The sequence below is a fragment of the Rutilus rutilus genome, assembly GCF_951802725.1.
Source record: "Rutilus rutilus genome assembly, chromosome: 24".
NCBI classification, from domain to species: Eukaryota; Metazoa; Chordata; class Actinopteri; order Cypriniformes; family Leuciscidae; genus Rutilus; species Rutilus rutilus.
In genome coordinates, this window is record NC_140228.1 from 24809742 (window position 1) to 24831334 (window position 21593).

A 21593-nucleotide genomic window follows, 5' to 3' on the forward strand; every position below is an offset into this window, starting at 1 on the left:
GAATGCCCCAGCAGACAACATCTAACACTATCTACACTATTATACCGGTAATAACATACAATTAAATAACCACGGAATGTACCACTATGGCCATTTACATACCCTGAAAGTTACCCCAGTTTTTAGAACCAAAGGTTGAGGTTAAAAATAAATAATAATGAATTTAATTTAATTTAATTAATTTTGAGATTATACAGGTTTACAGTAAGCAGGTAGGTGCTAAGCTTGGTAAGTTTTAACAATATGTATACCAGAAGTTTCTTATATATGCTCACTTTTTCACTGTAGGTACATACATTCCTTGGTATATTATAACAAAGTAAGATAAATATTATTCTATTGTGTCAGGCAGGACAGATATATGAGAGAAACATGTCGACTTCATTAGCAATGATAACAGGACCTGGGTGAACATTTTCACGTAGATAGTGACAGGACGTCATCTGCCAGACATCGAAGTAGATTACTCCATCAATATCTCGGAACATCTCCTGCATCACTGTATTCATCTGTATTGTATACCAATCACTTTGAAAAATATCCTGCAACAACACAGATCAGTAACAGACAATACTATAAGCATTAATATTAACTTGGTTTAAATAAACTACATTGTTTGCATTTTCTACCAGAAACAGTGATGAGTAGGTTACTTAAATTTTTGTCTGTCACCTGTTATAACTGACATTAAACTTTGACCTTGTAGGCCTGTCTAATAGGGGGAAAACAAGGAATAGTTAATTAAAAAAATTATTAATTCATCTACGTTTCCTCATGTTTTATGCTGAGCTCTATTCTAGTCTCTATTATTGAACAAAAAAGCGATTTATAGCAGAATGTCCAGTAAACGGTGACCATTTTTTCATGGGAAAAATAGTTCCCTTTCAAGAATGGTCACTTCGTATTGCGTAGCTAATACGCAGTGGGGAAACTCCTTTCCTCGAGAATATTGAAGCCTATATTTAAAACGCAGTGCAGCTGCACAACGAGCATCAGTAGAGCGACAAGCTCGCCCATTGACTGTGCTGCGGCAACTGCACTAACCAATGGCGAAGCGGCTCTGACGCACGAACCAATCAGGCAGCTTGACGCCCAGCACGTCAGAACCCACCAGAAGGGTTTATAGAACCCACCAGAAGAAGCTTATAGCTATAAAAGCACATCATTTTAGCCATAGCATCCAATTTAATCTCCTTCAGCGACCTTCACGTCACTGCCTCACTCTGAAGTCTTCGCCGTGGAATCAAGCCTTTTCAGGTGGAACGAGCCTTCTGCTTTAGTGGGCCTCGCCCGAGGAGCTTGCTAAGAGCTGTTTGGGTGGTTGGTTTCTGCCCGGGCGCCTATAAACAAACGCTGTTTTTACAGCGACCCAAATAAAGCACAAAAAGAGTATGTTTCAAGCACACAACACCTGGGTATCCGGATCCCCTTCACTTGGCGGCCCATCCCCAGTTGTCACTCTATCTCAATCCAGTCGGGTCGAGGCCTGGCAAGCCAGCCCCGAAGCATGTATGAGCACAGAACACAACACACAGGTACTAGGTCCCCCTATACTAGGCGGCCCATCCTCAATTGTCATTCAACCCCTAGCCACATGGACCAAGGCCTGGCAAGCCATCCCCGGTGTGTCGAGTTGGGTAATGAACACTATAAAACGAGGCTACTCACTTCAATTCACTCGCAGACCCCCACGCTTTCAGGCAGTCATCAAGACTTCGGTGAGAAGCAGCGTGGCTCACATGCTTCGAACCGAAATATTAAACCTGCTAGCAAAAGGGGCTATAGAGAGAGCACCCCCCGTGCTGAGTCAGTCGGGTTTTTACAGTTGCTATTTTCTTGTACCAAAGAAAGACGGCGGCACCAGCCCCATCTTAGATCTCAGATATTTGAACCCTCATGAGATGACCATTCAGAATGCTAACCACCAAACAAATCCTTGCACAAGTTCATCTGGGGGATTGGTTTTTCACAGTGAATCTGAAAGATGCCTTCTTTCATATACAGATAACGCCCATAGACCACAGGCCACAGGCCATTCTTGAGATTCGCCTTTGAGGGGCAGGTATATCAATACACGGTCCTACCGTTCGGTCTGTCTCTAGCACCCCGTACATTTCTGAAGTGCATGGACACAGTACTTTCTCCCCTGAGACAACGGGGAGTGCACGTGCTGAATTACCTCGACGACTGGCTCATTCTAGCTCAGTCAAAAAACGAGTTATTGACACACAGATCCTGACCTGTTTGGAAGGGTGGAGGTCAACCTTTTCGCTTCAGAAAGCAACACTCACTGTGCAAAGTTCTTTTCAAAGAACAGGGATGCGCTGGCCCATGCCTGGCCCAGGCGCCCGCTCTACACGTTCCTCCCTGTCTCGATGATACCACAGGTCATTAAGTGGATCAGGGAGAGCAGATGCGCGGTCCTTCTAGTAGCCCCCTCTGAAGAACCCAAGTTTGGTTCCCAGCGCTGGTGCAGATGTCAAACACAGCCCCTAGCCGATACCTGTGTGGAAGGACCTCCTCACGCAGGCAAACGGGGAGATCTGGGACCCTCGTCCCGATTTGTGGGCCCCCCATGTGTGGCCCCTCAACGGATATCCTGGGACCTCCCAGAAGAAGTACTAAATATCATCACTGAGGCAAGAGCACCTTCTACTCGGCACCTCTATGCTCTGAAGTGGTCAGTTTTCACCAGTTTGTGCGCAGCTAGGGACCTCGACCCACGTTCGTGTGTGGTACCAGTGATACTCTCTTTTCTTCAAGAGCTTTTGCACGTGGGACGCTCCCACTCCATGCTCAAAGTATATGTGGCAGCCATAGCAACCTACCATGCTCCTGTAGTGGGCCAATCACTGGGGGAAAACGTCCTTGTTGTTCGTTTCCTCAAAGGCGCCAGAAGGTTCCAGACCTCTTATATGTCATAAGAACCCGACTCATGTCTGGTTCTTGCTGAGATTCATATCCCTTTGGGAGTTTTTGATTTGTGGCTTGTGTCTTTCTGTGTACCTCGGGCTGTTCGCCCAGGGCGCCAGTTCTGGACAAAGTCAGTTGCTAATGTGCGGAGTTTTGCATTGCGTAGCCACTGCGTATTATCTACGCGTTAGGAAGTGACAGTTCTCGAAAGGGAACGTACTCGGTTACTAACTACTGAGAGTAGGGAACGAGTATTGCGTAGCCTGCCGCACTATTGCAATCTGCTAGGTGCTTCGCTTCAATCGATTTAACCTGATGCTATGGCGAAAATTATGGGCTTTTATAGCTATAAGCTACGCCCCTTCTGGCGGGTTCTGACGTGCTAGGTGCCAAGCTGCCTGATTGGTTCGTGCGTCAGAGCCGCTTCGCCATAGGTTTGTGCAGTTGCCGCAGCAAAGCCAATGGGCGAGCTTATCACTCTGCTGATGCTCACTGTGCAGCTGCACTGCGTTTTAAATATAGGCTTCAATATTCTCGAGGAGTATTCAATATTCCCCACTGCGTATTAGCTACGCAATACTTGTTCCCTACTCTCAGGGAACCAAGGTTACATTAGTTATTTAATTTTATTTAATAAGTTTTAATTATTTCTTTTATTATTTTAATTTCTTCTATGTAAAGCACTTTGAATTGCCATTGTGTATGAAATGTGCTATATAAATAAACTTGCCTTGCCTTGCCTAGTAACCGAGTATGTTACATTTAATTCTGTTTCTCTCACAGAACTATCATATGCCTTCTGAAACATGGAATAGTGCTTGAGTCATATGGACTACTTTGCTTGTACTCTGGTACCCATCCACTTTCATTCAGCAAAACCATGGAAGACAATCATACAGGTTTGTAATGACAGGATATGACTGAAACACCTTTAAGGGATGGAATTTGGCATGAATTGGAAAATGAAGTGTCACCTCAGCACATGCATATTTGTGTTTCTAGACTTTAAATATAAAGACAGCTGGACAAATGTACCATATTACGAATACAAGATAGAAAGTTATTGAAAATGGAGTAGGATTGGAAAATGAGCAATTGTACCTTTAATCCTGCAGTGTTTCCAGACTTGATGATGACGGTAGTCTCTGGTGCACGACTCAACAATGCAACAACAGACTGACGGATTTTGGCCACTTCATGCACGTAAAATGTTATTGGGTGATAAGCCAAGTGGGCAAATATTGTAAAGACAACGACTGCATGATGACCACCAGCTATTTCATCAATATCATTGCTGATATAATGCAAGTCAGTAATGAGCATTTTAGGAAATCGCAAAGGAACACCGTGTGGCCTCCAGTGAACAATGATATTATTTTTTAACCCTACAGCCATCAGGGGTCCACCAGAACGAGGAGTGTGGAGGTCCATTCTTTTTATGTCTAAATAAGATAAGTAAAACTTACATTAGACTCATTGCTTTATTTATTTATTAAACAACTTTGCAAAGCTGCTTTTTATTGTACACAGCAGCCCCCTAGAAATATGGGCACTTAAGGAATAGTACACTTAAAATGTTTTATTCTGTCATCATTTACTCACCCAAATTGAATGTTTGAATGCTGATGAGTAAATGATGACAGAATTTTCATTATGTGGTGAACTGTCCCTTCAAGATGCACTGACTCATTTGCATGTCTGAATGTCATTGCATTAGATGCAAACAAATTCTTTATGAATTTTTGCAATTACATGTTGCAATGAGGAAAAAAATTACAGTGTAATTTTTAAGTGTGACCTGTTTAAGTCTTTAAAAACAATTGTCACTTGATTTAATATTTTGGTGTAATTGCAAGACATTCATGCATTTGTTGATGAAGTATCCAAATACTTTTTGGGGCTTCTGTATATTTCAGTTATATAACTTTTATGACATCAAGTCTTAAATAACATGAGAACATTTTGAAATAATCCTCCGCCACCCTCCCATCAATGTCATTTATGAACAACTTGCCTGGCACTTTTCTCTCTAAATACTCAAACCACTGCCTTGTGGTAGAGTCTCCCATCAAGTAGACAATCTTCTTTTTAAGACAATTTCTCATTTGTGAAGAACTGAACTTCTGGGTGTTGCACACAAAAGACTTCCAGACGTCTTTCAGATAAAACCCTGCAGGAACTGGTGTTGTCATGCCAGATCTGCATCTCTCCATTGTGCCTGAAGCAAAGAAACATTTACCTGAAGAGACTGTGCCGTAATTATGCAAATTCTTAATTCTCTTGCAAATAACAACATTTGATTTTAGATTATATCGGTCCTCCTGATATATGAACATACCAATGCCTGTAGTGTTGGGAAGGACATTTATGATTTGTGTGTATCCAGTAATAGCAACATTTGTTAATGTCCTGTGTGGAGAAAAAAAAAAAAAAAACATCTTCCAGTTTTTCTGGTTTTATAATTCCTCTTTAATTCATTTTGAATCCTTTCCCACTTACTTTGTGAAAATTTGCTCCTCAAAAGGATTTAATGGGTTTTCCAAACCACCTCTTGAGTGATGAACCAGTTTGTCACAAGAAAGTTTCTTTGGTCTCTCACATTGCCACACCGTCCCTGTTTTTATATCCTTATACTCACAGCAGCAGTCGCCTTTACTCCAACTTCGATCTGCACCCCACTTAAGATTGCATTGTACTACTTCACTGATCCTGGTTTTTTTGGGTCCTGGCCCTTCAAAATAGCCATTATAGTGGCTGCGTGGAAATGAGGACTCCCTGTATTTTTTTAGAATCTGCACAAGCTCACTGGAGTGCTCTAGACGTACAAAAACTTGTGCCTGACCTTCCCAGGGCAGAAGAAGAGCAACAGAGTAAGTCCCATTACAGTGATCCACAACCTCCCCGTACACACTCGCCTTCAGGAAGAATAGAGAAGGTTAAGTGTAATGCAGAAAACTAATTTATGTTAGTAAATCAAATTTTAAAACATAAAACTTTAATTATAAAATGTAAACCAACCATTAACAGGCAAATGAAACTCAGCTAATCAAATTCAGTGTCTTAATTTTTATAAAAAGAAATATTATAAAATAATATAAAACAAACACACCTTTAGCTCTGAATTGAATAGCTTTGCTTGGAAAAAATCTCCTCCATATCTTTTCAGGTTCTTGTTGTGGTCTCTGGCTGTGATGGTAACAGAGATCTTTTCTCCCACTTTGTAACTCTCCTTGAGTCCCACAATAGAGAATGTTGAGTGGACTGGGCTTGTGCTCTGATTCAGCTGAGTAATTTCTTGATCTGGACCGGGCCAGTCCAGAGCCTTCTGTAGCCCGTCCCACTCTTCTTCACTGATTCCCATGTCATGAGCGGATATTGTAGATGAATAAATATTATTTCGAGGAACTGGTTTAGGTCTGGGGTGCTGAAATGGTCTTATTTGGATCCCACCATTCAATCCCCATAGAGCCTGGGAGAGGACCAGAATTTTAAATCGACCAAATTCAAAAAATTCATTATTTATTTATTGTAGATAAAGATAATTTCTGGATAATACTATAAAAGTTATGTGGATCTCATTTGCGGTTGGTGAAATCCTGCACAAAGTGTGAATGGGTTAGGTCCTATGTAGCGCTAGCAACGCCATCATGGGTTCAAAAGCAAAGAATTGTCTTTACTCAACAAGTCAAAAGGGAACATCAAAGGGACATTAGTTCTCATCAAGATGGCTGTATGTTCGACATTTTATCTGCTTCTCCACTACTAAAATAATTATGAGAATACTTAAAATACTTTCAATCCTAGATAAATATGCAGAAACAACTATAAGTAACCTTGAACACTATGAACACAATGGTCTGTGGTGCTACACTGAAAAAAAAAAAGTTTAGTCAGTTCAACTTAGAAAATGTACTTCATGTGGTAACATCCACAATAACTGGTTTTGGTTACAGTTTTTTCTGAATGCTTAAACCCTAACCGTGATTCTTATAGCATAATTTCTAAACCTATTAATACTTATAGCAAAACCACTCACTGAGTTTGCAAAACTAAAAGCACAAAGACTGCTTTGCACTCAGTTTGCAATTTTGTAAAACACACTTTGCAAAACTGTAGGTACAATCCACTGCACAGCACTCTTTTTGCAGAACTGTAAACACAACTCACTGCTTTACACTTAATTTCCAAGTGATCAGCACACTCCTAGCAAAATTGTACACATGTATGGCTATTATTTACACTATTTTGCCAACTGTCTGGCACACTGTCACATGTGAAAACTGTTTTAGATAATTAGTTCACTTTGCAATCAGCCTAAGCACTATAAATAGCCACAGGTAAGCTGTCCGTGTGGAGTACAATGGAGGGAGCAGGAAGAGTGAGAAGAGTGAGAATTAGAGGAGGCCGAGGAAGAGGACGTGGAGGTGATGAAGCGAGAGGGAGAGGACGACAAGGACAAGGAGGGGAAGTTAGAGGAAGAGGACAAGGAGGAGCAAGAGGAGGACGAGGAGGGGGAAGAGGAAGGGTAAGAAGAGGAAGAAATAGAATTACTGATGACATCAGAGCTACAATAGTGGACCATGTAATCAACCATGGAATGACCCTGAGGGAAGCTGGCCAAGGGGTTCAGCCTAACTTGAGCCGCTACACTGTAGCAAGCATCATTAGGACATTTCGAAATAAGAATCGGTTAGTACAGTCACTTTGCACTTGCAAGTTTTGTAGCACTGCCATACTATAATGAGAATCACAACAATACCATACAAGTAAAAATACTGAAATTGTTACTTTACAGAACTGCTGGACGTCCAGATGCCGGGGGCAGAGGAAGAATGTTCACTGCAGAACAAGAGACCTATATAGTCAATATGGTGATTGCAAATAATTCCATAAGACTACGAGAAATACAGCAGCGCATAATTGAGGATGACACCACCTTCCAAAACATACACAATGTGAGCATTTCTGTATTATCTCGTGTTCTTGCCCGCAACAGAATCCGAATGAAACAAATCTACAGAGTCCCTTTTGAAAGAAACAGTGAACGTGTAAAACAACTGCGATATGACTATGTGCAGGTAAGCTATAGTATCATTGGTACTGAATCTGGAAGTGCACACTGTAGTGCTGTGCATGGGCCTGCTGTGCTGCATTTGTTTTGTCTTGTCCAGAGAGTGATGGAGCTAGAGGCAGATGCCATGGGTCTTGAGCTGCTTTTTGTGGATGAGGCAGGTTTTAACCTCACTAAAACAAGGAGACGTGGCAGGAACATTATTGGACACCGTGCCATAATCAATGTCCCAGGACAACATGGTGGTAACATTACTATGTGTGCAGCTATAAGTCAAAATGGTGTTGTTCACCATCATGCAACCCTAGGTCCATATAACACTGCACACATTATTACATTCCTGGACACCTTACATGACATGCTCACTAGGTGTGTGAATTGGCACTGGTTTCAAGATTCAATTCGATTACGATTATCATGTCAACGATTCGATTCAATTCGATTTCACGATGCATCACGATGCATTCTTTGCAACCTCGGTTTTCAATAATCCTGCACATGGCTACATTTTCATCAGTAAATAGTCTACAAGCAGTCAGATATATGAACTCCCTTTTTATTTTATCTGCTTCAAATAAAACTTAAGTCTGAACAGAGTAAATGCACTAGTAAATGAACACTAGTAGTAAGTGAACACTAGTAAATAAATACTAAAGGCACATGAAACTGTCAAGTACTGAATGCATTTAAAGTGCAGTGTACTACTTCAAAAAGTATTTAAATGTTAACAAATGTATAAAAATTAAGTTAATTTATAACCCAAAATAAATACTACAGTCTTCAAAACAAAAACTTTCTGCAAAGCTCTAATATACAACATAAAATCAAATAAATATAAAATAGCACTGGGCACTTCCTAAATGTAGCAAACATTAAACTAAATTTAAGTCTGAACACAACAGACAACAGAGCATTTAGAACTAATAAATGCTAGTAAACACTGCAGTGCTCTAACATACAAAATAAAAGCAAATAATTGGAAAAAACATTAATTCTATCACTAAATTGGCATTCTTTCATCTACGTTGTATCGCTCAGCTCCGTCCCTTTATCAGTATCTCAGATGCTGAAACTGTCATCCATGCATTTGTCACCTCACGTCTTGATTACTGCAATGCACTTTTCATTGGCCTATCAGCTAGCTCCATTTCCAAATTACAATACATTCAAAACTCTGCTGCCAGACTACTCACCCACACCAAGCGTTCTGCACATATTTCCCCAATTCTGCATGATCTTCACTGGCTTCCTGTGGCTTACCGTATCAAATTCAAAATTCTCCTTCTCACTTTTAAGTCTCTGCACGGCCTGGCGCCCCCCTATCTCTGTAACCTGCTTCTCCCCTACACCCCGACTCGCTCTTTACGATCCGCTGATTCTAGCCTTCTCGTCGTCCCTCGGCATCGCCTTGCTTCAATGGGGGGCAGATCATTCAGTGTTGTTGCGCCCAAAATGTGGAACTCTCTCCCCCGATCACTCTGTTCTGTTAACACTATCTCTGAATTCAAATCCATGCTCAAAACTCACCTATTTTCTGAATGTTATAATTCTTAATTTTCCAATAATTTGTTATATCTGTTTGTATTCTGCTGGTTGCCGCCCCATCTACCAAATTTTTCACTTACTGTACTCAACTGCCTACTGTTGTCCTGTCTGCTGTCTTTGTCAACTGCCTTTATTGTTGTTTGTTTATTGTAAAGCGTCCTTGAGCTCTGGAAAGGCGCTATATAAATAAAACTTATTATTATTATTATTATTATAAATAACAAATCTAAAATAACAGCTCTGGGCACAGGGTACTTCCTAAATATGCCAACATGAGTCATCACAAACATGAGTTACTGATCAGCATTTGGGAATTTGTAGGTTTTTCTGTAAGAAAACTAATTGATCCACATGCTCTGGTTTAAGAGTGCTTCTTTTAGCAGTGACCACATCTCCTGCCATGGAGAAAACACGTTCTGCAGATACGCTTGTGTCTGGGATACACAAGTATCGCTTTGAGAGCCGAGAGAGGAGGGGAAATGTGACCTCATGGGCATGCCACCAGCTCATAGGATCTTCAGTCAGAGGCAAAGATGGGGCTTTACAGTATTTCTCCATTTCCTCCTCAGCCCTGGCATAGGGTGTTTTGGGTTGTAATGTACCTTCAATGTCAGTGAAAGACTGTCCCAGCAAACTCACTAGCAGTGATTTTGATGAGGCCTTTCGTTTGGGAGAAGAGGGTTTGTCCTCCATGGGTTTTTCTGTTCTTTTTGCCCCAGGCACTTCATCCACATTTGTCCTCATAACTGTACACTGAATCTGTGTTTGAACAGAAAATAGCATTAAACTAGCAGACTGTGTACAAAAATTCACCTAATGTAGCCACCAATAATATTATTAAAATGTATAAATTTTTTACAAGAAAAATAATGGAATTACCTCCAACGATGCAGCCTCCTCAGTCACTTCTTTATATATCTCCAGTCTCTCCTCCTCCATGAGGAAAGGCATTCCCTTAAACCGAGGATCCAGGGCAGAGGCTGTATAAAGGATCTTCTTCTCTGCCTCACTACTGTACCTCTTCAGGAGATCTGTTTTGATTGCATTCTTTATCTCGTGGATCATGGGTGAGTCTTCGATGGTGTCTGACATATTCTGGAGGAGTTGTGCAATTAGAGGAGCAATGAGAGACACTGTTGGATTGTTCTGACATCAGTGTTGTTGCATCTTTCATTGGCTTTAATGCCCTCACAGCATCTTCTGCATTTGTCACATCTGTTTCAGTGAGACTGCACAGGCCTGACTCTCCTCTTCTGACCTCTGGAGACAGCAAGGTGGCACAAATTGCAGGTTGTTGTTCCAAGAACCTCTCAACCATGTCGTAGGCGCTGTTCCACCTTGTTGAAACGTCAGTTATCAGCTTATGGTTATTCAGGCCTAGACACTGCTGTTTCACTTTCAGACAGTGGCTCGCTGTGGTGCTGCGATGGAAAAATGTTGATATTCGTCTGACTCTGCCTAGAAGCCTGGAGAGCGTTGTCACTTTAAGCGCCCGCTGGGATGCGAGATTCAGCGTATGCGCGAAGCATTTTACATGAGAGAATTTTCCGACTTGAGCAGCAACGCTCACGTTCAACGCACTACATCTTTATCTGATAGCTGCCATTCCTCCACAACATGAGACAATAGCTCTGCCAGATGAGCACCCGTGTGAGACTCTCGTTTGCAGCACATGTCACAAAATCTGCCAGTCCTCGCTAACATAATGTGCCGTTATTGTTACAAAAGACTCCGTGCTCACCGAAGTCCAAGAATCACACGTTATTGCTACTCGATTAGCTTGGTTCATTGACACCATTACCTGGACTTTGGTTTCATGGTAGAGTTCAGATATTACCTTTTCCGTAAAGTGGCTGCGTGCTGGGAGCTTATATCGTGGCTCTAGCGTCTTTAACATGTGACGAAACCCGGGGTTTTCCACGACAGAATAAGGCCGTAGATCCTTCGCTATGAAAGCTGCCACAGATCTGGTTATTTTCTTCCCTTTCTCCGAGTTGTGCGGCAGAGTTGATATTGTTTGAACTATTGTTGGCTGAGCTGGGTCGGCCTTGGGACCAGCAGCCGTCAGCATCTCAGGGTGAAAACGTCTAACATGATTTCTTAAGTTAGTCGTATTCCCAACATTTTTTATTTCAGCGTGACAGGTTTTACACACCGCATGTGTCTTGTCCAGCTCGTCGTGCCTACCAATGCGTTCATAAAAAAAAAAAAGTGCCCAGATCTCAGATTTAAAATTTGTAGGTGCATTTTTTTATATTCGCGTCTGTGTTTCGCCTCCTTCCGCCATTTTAAACTCGCAAGACTGACACGCGTATATGCGAATGACGTCATAGGCTATAATCGATTAAGGTCTATTACTGCATCGATGCAGAATCGTCCACGTCCGCATCGCGATGCATCGATGCAACGATTAATTTCAACACCCCTAATGCTCACTAATGTTCAGAGACCAGAGCAGACCAGATACGTCATCATATGGGACAATGTTAGTTTCCATAGGGCTGCTTTGGTCCGCAACTGGTTTACAGATCACCCACTCTTCACTGTACTCAACCTCCCCCATACTCTCCATTCTTGAATCCAATTGAAGAGTTCTTCTGCCTGGCGCTGGAAGGTCTATGACAGTCATCCCCATCAACGCATAGCCCTTTTACAAGCAATGGAGGAGACATGTGGGGATATTGACCAGGCATCATGTCAGGCTTGGATACGGCATTCCAGGAGATATTTTCCCTGGTGCCTTGGACTAGAGGACATTGCATGTGATGTAGACGAAGTTTTGTGGCCGGACCCAGAGAGACGACATGATGTAGAGTAGACTGATTATTTAATTTTTTTTCTCAGTGAAATTACTATTTTGTGTTTTGACTTGGAAAAAAACACTTGTGTTTGTTTTGATGTGTGTGAATAAACACCAATACTTGAAGTTTGGATCCCTGTATGTTTACAGAACTATGACAAAAGTATGACCTCTAACTGACATAGCCTACCTTGTGCACAGAGAAAGCAAAAGCCAGATGTGTTTTTTATTCATACCATCAGTGTGTAGTTGGCGCATTGTGTGCTTATTAATGTGATGGCTTGTGTTAACTGTTTGATACGAAAATACAATTTTTATGAAGGTTTGAAGAGTTAAGCAAGGTTTATTAGCTTTTGCAAGAGAACTACAATGTTTTGCTGATTTGGTGAAAGGTTTTCTTATTTGTGTGTAGAGTTTGGCAAAAATAGCCAATAGTTACAAAAAATGTGCTTAAGCCATCAGAAAAAACTGTAAATGAAATAAATGATTTAAGATTACTGATTATAACCGAATTTACCCAACCTGAAAAACAAGGTTTTACTGAAGCATAACTCTCAGTAGATTTCAATAATAGAAACAACTCTAAATGTCCAACATACCTGAACATTAAACATTACCATAAACTACCAACAGCTTTCCCTTTACTTAAAAACCCATAAAGTAACACTTAATCTCTAAATACGCTCTCCTAATGCAGCCCCTTGCAAAGCATGCTAGGAACTACAGGTCCAGTGCTCAGGGCTTCGTTTAGCATTGTAAGCCAATAGATCTTAAAGCCTTTGCCACCAATGGTCTCTATGATCAACTTATATCTCACAATGCTTTTGAGGAATGCAGCCCCGAGCAGTGGATCTGTAGTTCCCAGCATGCTTCGCAAGGCCTGCATTAGAAGAGTAAATTTAGGGATTAAGTGTTATTTTATGTTTTACAGTAAAGGGAAAGATGTTGGTAGTTTGTTAATGTTAAATGTTCAGTTGGACAGTTTCTATAACTGAATTTTGTGGTTACCATTGTGGTGAAGAGTAGTGCTGTCAATTGCGATTTTTTAATTTTTCACTTTAACATAATGGGCCCTATTTTAACGATCTGAAACGCAAGTGTCAAAGCGCAAAGCGCAAGTAACTTTGTGGGCGGGTCTTGGCGCTGTAGCTATTTTCCCGGCGGGATAAATTACTCTTGCGCCAGGCGCAAATCTAAAAGGGGTTGGTCTGAAGTAGCTTCATTATTCATAGGTGTGGTTTGGACGTAACATGAAATAAACCAATCAGAGCGTCATCTCACATTCCCTTTAAGAGCAGGCACGCTTGTTCTTTAGCGGCTTCCTATTATAACGGCGGATTTGCCAGGCGCACGACAGGAGCGGTTCACAGCCGAGGAGACCGACGTTCTCGTCAGGGCTGTAAAACACAGAGAAGTGACGTTGGGGATTGAGAAACACACCCAAATTAACTTCGGTTAAACATTAAACAGGCGTATGATAATTTGGGTAAATGTGTAAGCTAGATGTAGGCTTTTATAGTAATCTATCTATCTATCTATCTATCTATCTATCTATCTATCTATCTATCTATCTATCTATCTATCTATCGTAATAATGTATGATTTGCAAAAATGAGAACTGCTGCTTCTGTGTAGATGAGAGAATCAAAGTGTATGTTGTGCACACGCTACATTGATTATGGCCAAGCATGCGCCCTTAAAATAGCATATGAATAACATGCGCAACGCTCCACTGACTTTAAACTGTTTTTTTTTTGGTCAGTGGCGCAATTGTTTTCTAAACCTGTAAAATAGCATGAGGGAACGTTTGCGCCGGAACACGCCTCCTCTTTGCACTGAACCGCCCCGGGAGCGCAAGTGTATTTCTTAGTTAACCGACGTGCATCTGTGGAGGGAAAAGTCTGCTTTGCGCGGGTGCAAAATAGGAATGATACATGCGTCCGTGTACAAAGTCAATTGCGCTGGGTGCAAGATAGGGCCCAATGTTTATAATAACCCCTAATCACAATTTCTCATTGAAGCAAAATTCGCCGAACAGCAGTGAGCAGGTACGCCTGTGTCGAATGTGTCCATCCTGAGCTTTAATGGAAATTGTATGTTGGGTCAATCTAAATCAATTAAGTTAAAACAGCATATTCCCTTGTTTTCTGGTACATCAAACTGACTGAAGTTGGTCACAGAACTTGTAGGTGAAATCATGTAGAAATACCTCCTTAACCCTCTGGTGCTCTTTGGTCACTTTTGACCGAAAAGGTTTACATTTTGAAATTTAAAAAATCGTAGCTTCATCGGAATGGGACAACACCTGGTGATTTTATGGCACTTGGTATATGAACACAAAAAAATGTAGGGCATGATTTGAAAAGACTAAGTGGTTGTAAAAAAATTTGACACACTCATGGTCTTTGCGGTCAAAAATAACCGCCATGGGAAATAAATAAGAAATGGGCAAAAAATATGTGTAAACAGAATATTTTTGTGTGTACAATCTACAAATCAGCCACGATGCAGAAAAAAAGTGCACAGCAATGAAGGGGTGAAACTCTAAAACATCAAGAGTGCAAAACAGACAGACCCCCCCACACACACACACACACACACACACAAATAAACTGGAAGGACTATTACCATACAGCAAAAATTAGTCAGAAGACTTGAAAAAAAAAGGGGTTGAAATTAGATCAGATGGATTAAGCTGTGATAAAGGAATCCTGTTTATTTTTGTTATATTTTTATTGAATTTTGATGTTACATGTACCAAAATGTTTTCTCTGTATTCAGGTTTGACTGTAGTAATAATAATGCAAAAACGTTCACACTTCAAATCAAATTTATTATTTCTTTTTATAAACCTAGACAAAAAGTAGTATTAGAAATTTTCTAAAAAAATACTTTCGAATCTTAAAAGTAAGTATTTCTGTCTAAAAACTACTAAATTCACAAGCCTCTCTATACATCATATAGATTTTAAAATATTGCTAATTACTTACAAAGCACTAAATGGTTTAGCTCCGCAGTACTTGAGCTCTTAACGCATTATAGTCCTTCACGTCTATTGCGATCTCAAAATTCCGGCCAGTTGATAATACCTAGAATATCAAAATCGACTGCTGGCGGTATATCCTTTTCCTATTTAGCACCAAAACTTTGGAACAGTCTTCCTAACATTGTCCGGGAAGCAGACACACTCTGTCAGTTCAGATCTAGACTAAAAACACATATCTTTGGCCCAGTATACACATAACACATTATAGACTTCTATAATTCAATGTTAGGCTGCATAGATTAGGTCAGCCGGAACCGGGAACACTTCCCATAAATCCTGATGTACTTGTTACACCATAAGAAGGATGGCGTCTATGCTAATGTTAGTCTCTCTGTTAATCCCGAGGTTTACCGCAGTCCGCCGTATCCAGATCTGATGAAGGACCTGCGCCTGGACACGACGACAACGCAGTCCTGAAGTGTCAACTAGTCTCTCCCCTGTGAAGGCCTCCTTCCCTCCCTTTACCTCTGTACAGATAAATCGTTGTCGTTTTATCTCTACAGAGTCACCACGTTGCTACGCGGACGCGATAAATAATTCTGTATTATACATTTTTAAGGCCATTTTGTTAAGGTTGATTTGTAAAGAAGGACTACACGCCTGCAAACATATACAGTGAGGAAAATAAGTATTTGAACACCCTGCTATTTTGCAAGTTCTCCCACTTGGAAATCATGGAGGGGTCTGAAATTGTCATCGTAGGTGCATGTCCACTGTGAGAGACATAATCTAAAAAAAAAAAAATCCAGAAATCACAATGTATGATTTTTTAACTATTTATTTGTAAAACTATGTATTTGTCGTTAGCTGCATAAAGACACCTGTCCACCCCATGCAATCAGTTAGAATCCAACTACTAACATGGCCAAGACCAAAGAGCTGTCCAAAGACACTAGAGACAAAATTGTACACCTCCACAAGGCTGGAAAGGGCTACGGGGAAATTGCCAAGCAGCTTGGTGAAAAATGGTCCACTGTTGGAGCAATCATTAGAAAATGGAAGAAGCTAAACATGACTGTCAATCTCCCTCGGACTGGGGCTCCATGCAAGATCTCACCTCGTGGGGTCTCAATGATCCTAAGAAAGGTGAGAAATCAGCCCAGAACTACACGGGAGGAGCTGGTCAAAGACCTGAAAAGAGCTGGGACCACTGTTTCCAAGGTTACTGTTGGTAATACACTAAGACGTCATGGTTTGAAATCATGCATGGCACGGAAGGTTCCCCTGCTTAAACCAGCACATGTCAAGGCCCGTCTTAAGTTTGCCAATGACCATTTGGATGATCCAGAGGAGTCATGGGAGAAAGTCATGTGGTCAGATGAGACCAAAATAGAACTTTTTGGTAATAATTCCACTAAACGTGTTTGGAGGAAGAAGAATGATGAGTACCATCCCAAGAACACCATCCCTACTGTGAAGCATGGGGGTGGTAGCATCATGCTTTGGGGGTGTTTTTCTGCACATGGGACAGGGCGACTGCACTGTATTAAGGAGAGGATGACCGGGGCCATGTATTGCGAGATTTTGGGGAACAACCTCCTTCCCTCAGTTAGAGCATTGAAGATGGGTCGAGGCTGGGTCTTCCAACATGACAATAACCCGAAGCACACAGCCAGGATAACCAAGGAGTGGCTCTGTAAGAAGCATATCAAGGTTCTGACATGGCCTAGCCAGACTCCAGACCTAAACCCAATAGAGAATCTTTGGAGGGAGCTCAAACTCCGTGTTTCTCAGCGACAGCCCAGAAACCTGACTGATCTAGAGAAGATCTGTGTGGAGGAGTGGGCCAAAATCCTTCCTGCAGTGTGTGCAAACCTGGTGAAAAACTACAGGAAACGTTTGACCTCTGTAATTGCAAACAAAGGCTACTGTACCAAATATTAACATTGATTTTCTCAGGTGTTCAAATACTTATTTGCAGCTGTATCATACAAATAAATAGTTAAAAAATCATACATTGTGATTTCTGAATTTTTTTTTTTAGATTATGTCTCTCACAGTGGACATGCACCTACGATGACAATTTCAGACCCCTCCATGATTTCTAAGTGGGAGAACTTGCAAAATAGCAGGGTGTTCAAATACTTATTTTCCTCACTGTATATTCAAACACATACCAATGGACTGAACATGTGATGCGCTTGCGCATGTGCTAAATGTCAGTGTTTGCACAGAGGTTGCGTAGGTTTGCGCAGAGATAACTTGACTATAGAGAGCTATACAGGCATGTAGTGGTTACACCATAAAACCACGGTTTATTTTATTTTCTCTCACCGGATGGCTCTAATCTGCCTTCAAAAATTAGATTTAAAAGCCTCTATGGTTAGAATGCATAGTCTCTATATTAATCTAAAATTCTGCATTCATTTTATTTTATTATTATTTTCAATGGCAAAAATGGACCATTTTTGGATGAATGAAAAGGGAGTTTCATTTTCACGTGTCCGGTCACTTTTGACTGAGAAGAAACAACTGCACATGTTCACTTTTTACAGTGTATGAAATTTCCCCTATTTGTTTAGTCCCCTCATGGGAGATATATATACTGTACTGTATATATCAGTCAGTTGAGTACGTCAGAAATAAAAGTGGGGCGTTCACTATCAGTGACTGGGCGTGCATCAAGTGTGGACAAATTATAATGAGTTAAATATGATTTTGATGAGGCGCATATTGAAAAGTTTAGTTTTGTGAAATAAAGTAATATTGCTGCACCCTCCATTGCAGTTTGTGATAACCTATGTAACTGAAGTTTGAATGTCAAATTTCTAAAATAGTTTATTTAACACGTATAATTTATGATGATCTCCTCCAAATGTTATGAAAGTGGAAAAACAACAACAACTCACGACTACATTGTGTCAGAATAGAACTTTATTTAAACAACTACTATATAACATAATTATTTACAACTATAGCTCTATAGAATTATAAAATACAGACATTTGTGTCAGTGTCTGTGTAGCTGCTGGGTTCCTCTGGAGAAGTGCTGGATGTTGCCACTCCATTCTCTGTTGTGACAAACTTCAGCATGACCCTGCATTAAATAATAATGCAGAACATATTAGTTATTCAACAACAACAATCATTTAACAACACTCATGACAAAGTTTTAGGATACTGGGTTAGTTAGGTAATCTGATTTCTGATTCTAAACTACAACCAACAATTGAATTTAACTTTAGAAAATTATCTCATGATTTTCTCACCCTCAAGTCATGCTTGACATTCTTCTTTCAGACGAATACAATCGGAGTTATATAAAACATTTTCCTGGCTCTTCCAAGCTTTATAATGGAAGTGAATGGTTGTTTCTGTTTTGAAGTCCATAAAAGTGCATCTATCCATCATAACAGTCCTCCACACGGCTCTGGGGGGTTAATAAAGACCTCCTCAAGCAAAGCGATGAGTTTGTGTAAGAAAAATATTCACATTTAAAACTTTATAAAGTAAAATAACTAGCTTCGGGCCAAACGCACATAGGATTCGACTTAAGTCTAAAGTGCAACTTATGCGAGTAATGCGACGAACTGCTGATATTTACGCTACGCCACGATGCACTACACTACTTCTAACGTCACAAGTTGTGTAAGTTGCCCTTTAGGCGTAAGTAGATTGCGTATGTTCGTTTGGCCGGAAGCTAGAATTTTACTTTGTAACATGTTAAATATGAATATTTGTCTTATACAAACTCATTGCTTCACTTCAGAAGGTCTTTATTAACCCCCCAGAGCTGTGTGGAGGACTTTTATGATGGATAGATAAACTTTGATGGACTTCAAAACAGAAACAACCATTCACTGCCATATACAGTAAAGCTTGGAAGAGCCAGGACAGTTTTTAATATAACTCTGAAAGAAGAATGTCATATATACACCTAGGATGACTTGAGGGTGAGTAAATCATGGTCTAATTTTCATTTTTTGGGTGAACCCTTTAAGTGTCAGTATAAATCTAAGACATCTGCCACTTAAGAATCACTGAGTTCACCTTTAATTAAACAGTTACTTATAAAAACAAGAGCAGTGAGTGTTTAATAAAACAAAAGTTGATTATAAACCAATATAAAACATAATAATGTCCTATGGCTACTGTTGTCTGATTGATTTTATAGCCTTGGGCATTCAGAAATCACAGAAAGTAAGATTATGCAGTTTTGTTGCAGCAAATAATTTACAAAAAAGAAAACACTGTAGGCAAATATGACAAAAATGACAAATATCTTTACCATAGTTCAAAATGCACAGTGTAATTTAATTAAAATATGGCATAAATTTGATATACAGTACATTGTTGGTACTTTTATCAAATCAGGTGTGTTGGTGGTGGTTAAATTATTAATGCTGTTAAACATGTTTAATTAATCACATTAATAAAATGTCACAGGTTGGTAAACATACCTTTCTTTTTCGCTTCTCCGCACCATTGCTGTTGTGTCCTCCTGTCCATCAACTATCATTTGCAACCAGGTGCAAATTATAGTTACGCTGAAAGGTAGGGTAGGCAATTTCGGAGAGGCTAGCAATAGCAAGCTAGCTTTGAAAGCACAAGATCCCACCCTCACTTCCAAGCTTCTACAAAGCCATGCCTTCATCAATACACATGAACACACAGCAGAGTTTTCAAAGCATCACAAGACGAGAGACGGTGTTAAATTACCTCATGTCTCAAAGCACATAACATTGCAATAATAATGAACACCAGCAACTTACAGAACTCTAGTTATACCAACTGACTGCAGCAGATTAATTTCCAGGCGTTGATGGTGTTGACATAGAAAAGCATAAATCTGAGTAGAACGTCAAGGGTAGCCATCTTGTAATTATGGTTTTGACATGGCGTGAACGCAACATGAGCTCGTTGTTTTGGTTCAAAAGCTTTAAAGCGGCTAAACAACGGCTGTTTGTTTGTGATGTATGTCTACAAATCTGCCTAGCCTCGTGGAATGCGCTGATCATGTGTGATGTCTGCATGAGCATGGTGCGCAGAGGTATTTAAATACATAAGGTAACAGGCAGGTACAGTCGGACCAAATTCAATGATTGAGACTTCCACAGAAGATATATGTACACATTAGACCACTTCTATTATTGATTGCGATCAGGATATGAAGAGAGTTTAAACCAGTATAACAAAAAGTGTTTATAATACAAATTGCCTACCCTACCTTTAATAAAGTGTGGAACGTGTGGAGGTGTTTTTTTATTAGGATTTTTGATGAAGTGAATGTTTGAAGTAGAAATTAAAAAATGTTTTTAATTATTTGAAATGTAAATCTTTAGTAACATTATACATGTATTTACTGACATAAAAACAAAAACAGAAAAAAAAAAAAATCACATTTATAATAGAAGTCAGTACTTAAATATAGGCTATAATTACACATTATACATTACACAGAAATAAACTTTTTAATGTATCAAATTTATGAACTTACCAGAAGGGATGATGTACAAAGAAAACACGCCAGTAGTAGTAAAAATTCTCTTAACCTCCAGACTGAAATACACAGAAATGATCAATTTCCAAATCCTTCAAAACATGAAACCATCTTGACCCATAAATATTACAATATTCATAAACTAATGATTACCTGGGGGATTTGATTTATTTGTGGATGGTACGACCATGGCTAAGACTGTTGTTTTTCTAGAATAATTTTAAGTCAGCATGTGAGCGAAGTACATTCACACAACTTCAAACCAATGTCCTGTTAAACTGGCCACACCGCTCTGAAAATGAGGCGTTCCCACTAAATATGTGACACTCAGTTGGACATCCCATCTGTCCTCAGTAGTGGTCTAGCCAGTTTGGCTTTGTTTGATTGACATAAGTTGTTAAAGTACATATGAATGGTGAAGATTTTCTTGCTAAATTTCTTTTTTTGACGTACTAAAAACAAAATTCTTTTTCCTGTTCTTTTTTTCCCAGCAGTGTAATTATTTTGGCTCTGTGGCACTCACACAACATTATTTTCACTTTTTATTGCAAGGAAAATATACACACAATATATTATATATACAGGGTGGTGTCACGATGCGGTAGAAACAGGGAGGAAGCAGGATCCACATGCAGCACACTTTATTCAATAAACTAAAAAACAATACAAAGACTCAGACCAGGAACAGGACTCAGGAGCAGTACAACCAACATCGACAGTAACACAAGAACTCACAAAGACTGGACTAAAACACAGGGCTTAAATACAAGGCCAAACA

The 21593-nt window shown here is 40.1% G+C and overlaps 1 protein-coding gene across 1 annotated transcript; it reads right to left on the reverse strand.

Moving 5' to 3' along the window:
• Positions 1 to 344: 344 nt before the first annotated feature.
• LOC311284366 (NXPE family member 3-like) lies at positions 345 to 21005 on the reverse strand (the record flags this gene model as incomplete). Its single annotated transcript, XM_084399365.1, has 8 exons — positions 345 to 542; positions 4015 to 4355; positions 4928 to 5131; positions 5252 to 5322; positions 5413 to 5828; positions 6023 to 6382; positions 20813 to 20874; positions 20969 to 21005. The coding sequence occupies 8 exons, from the start codon at positions 21003 to 21005 to the stop codon at positions 345 to 347; spliced, it is 1689 nt and encodes a 562-aa protein (XP_084255491.1).
• Positions 21006 to 21593: the final 588 nt, after the last annotated feature.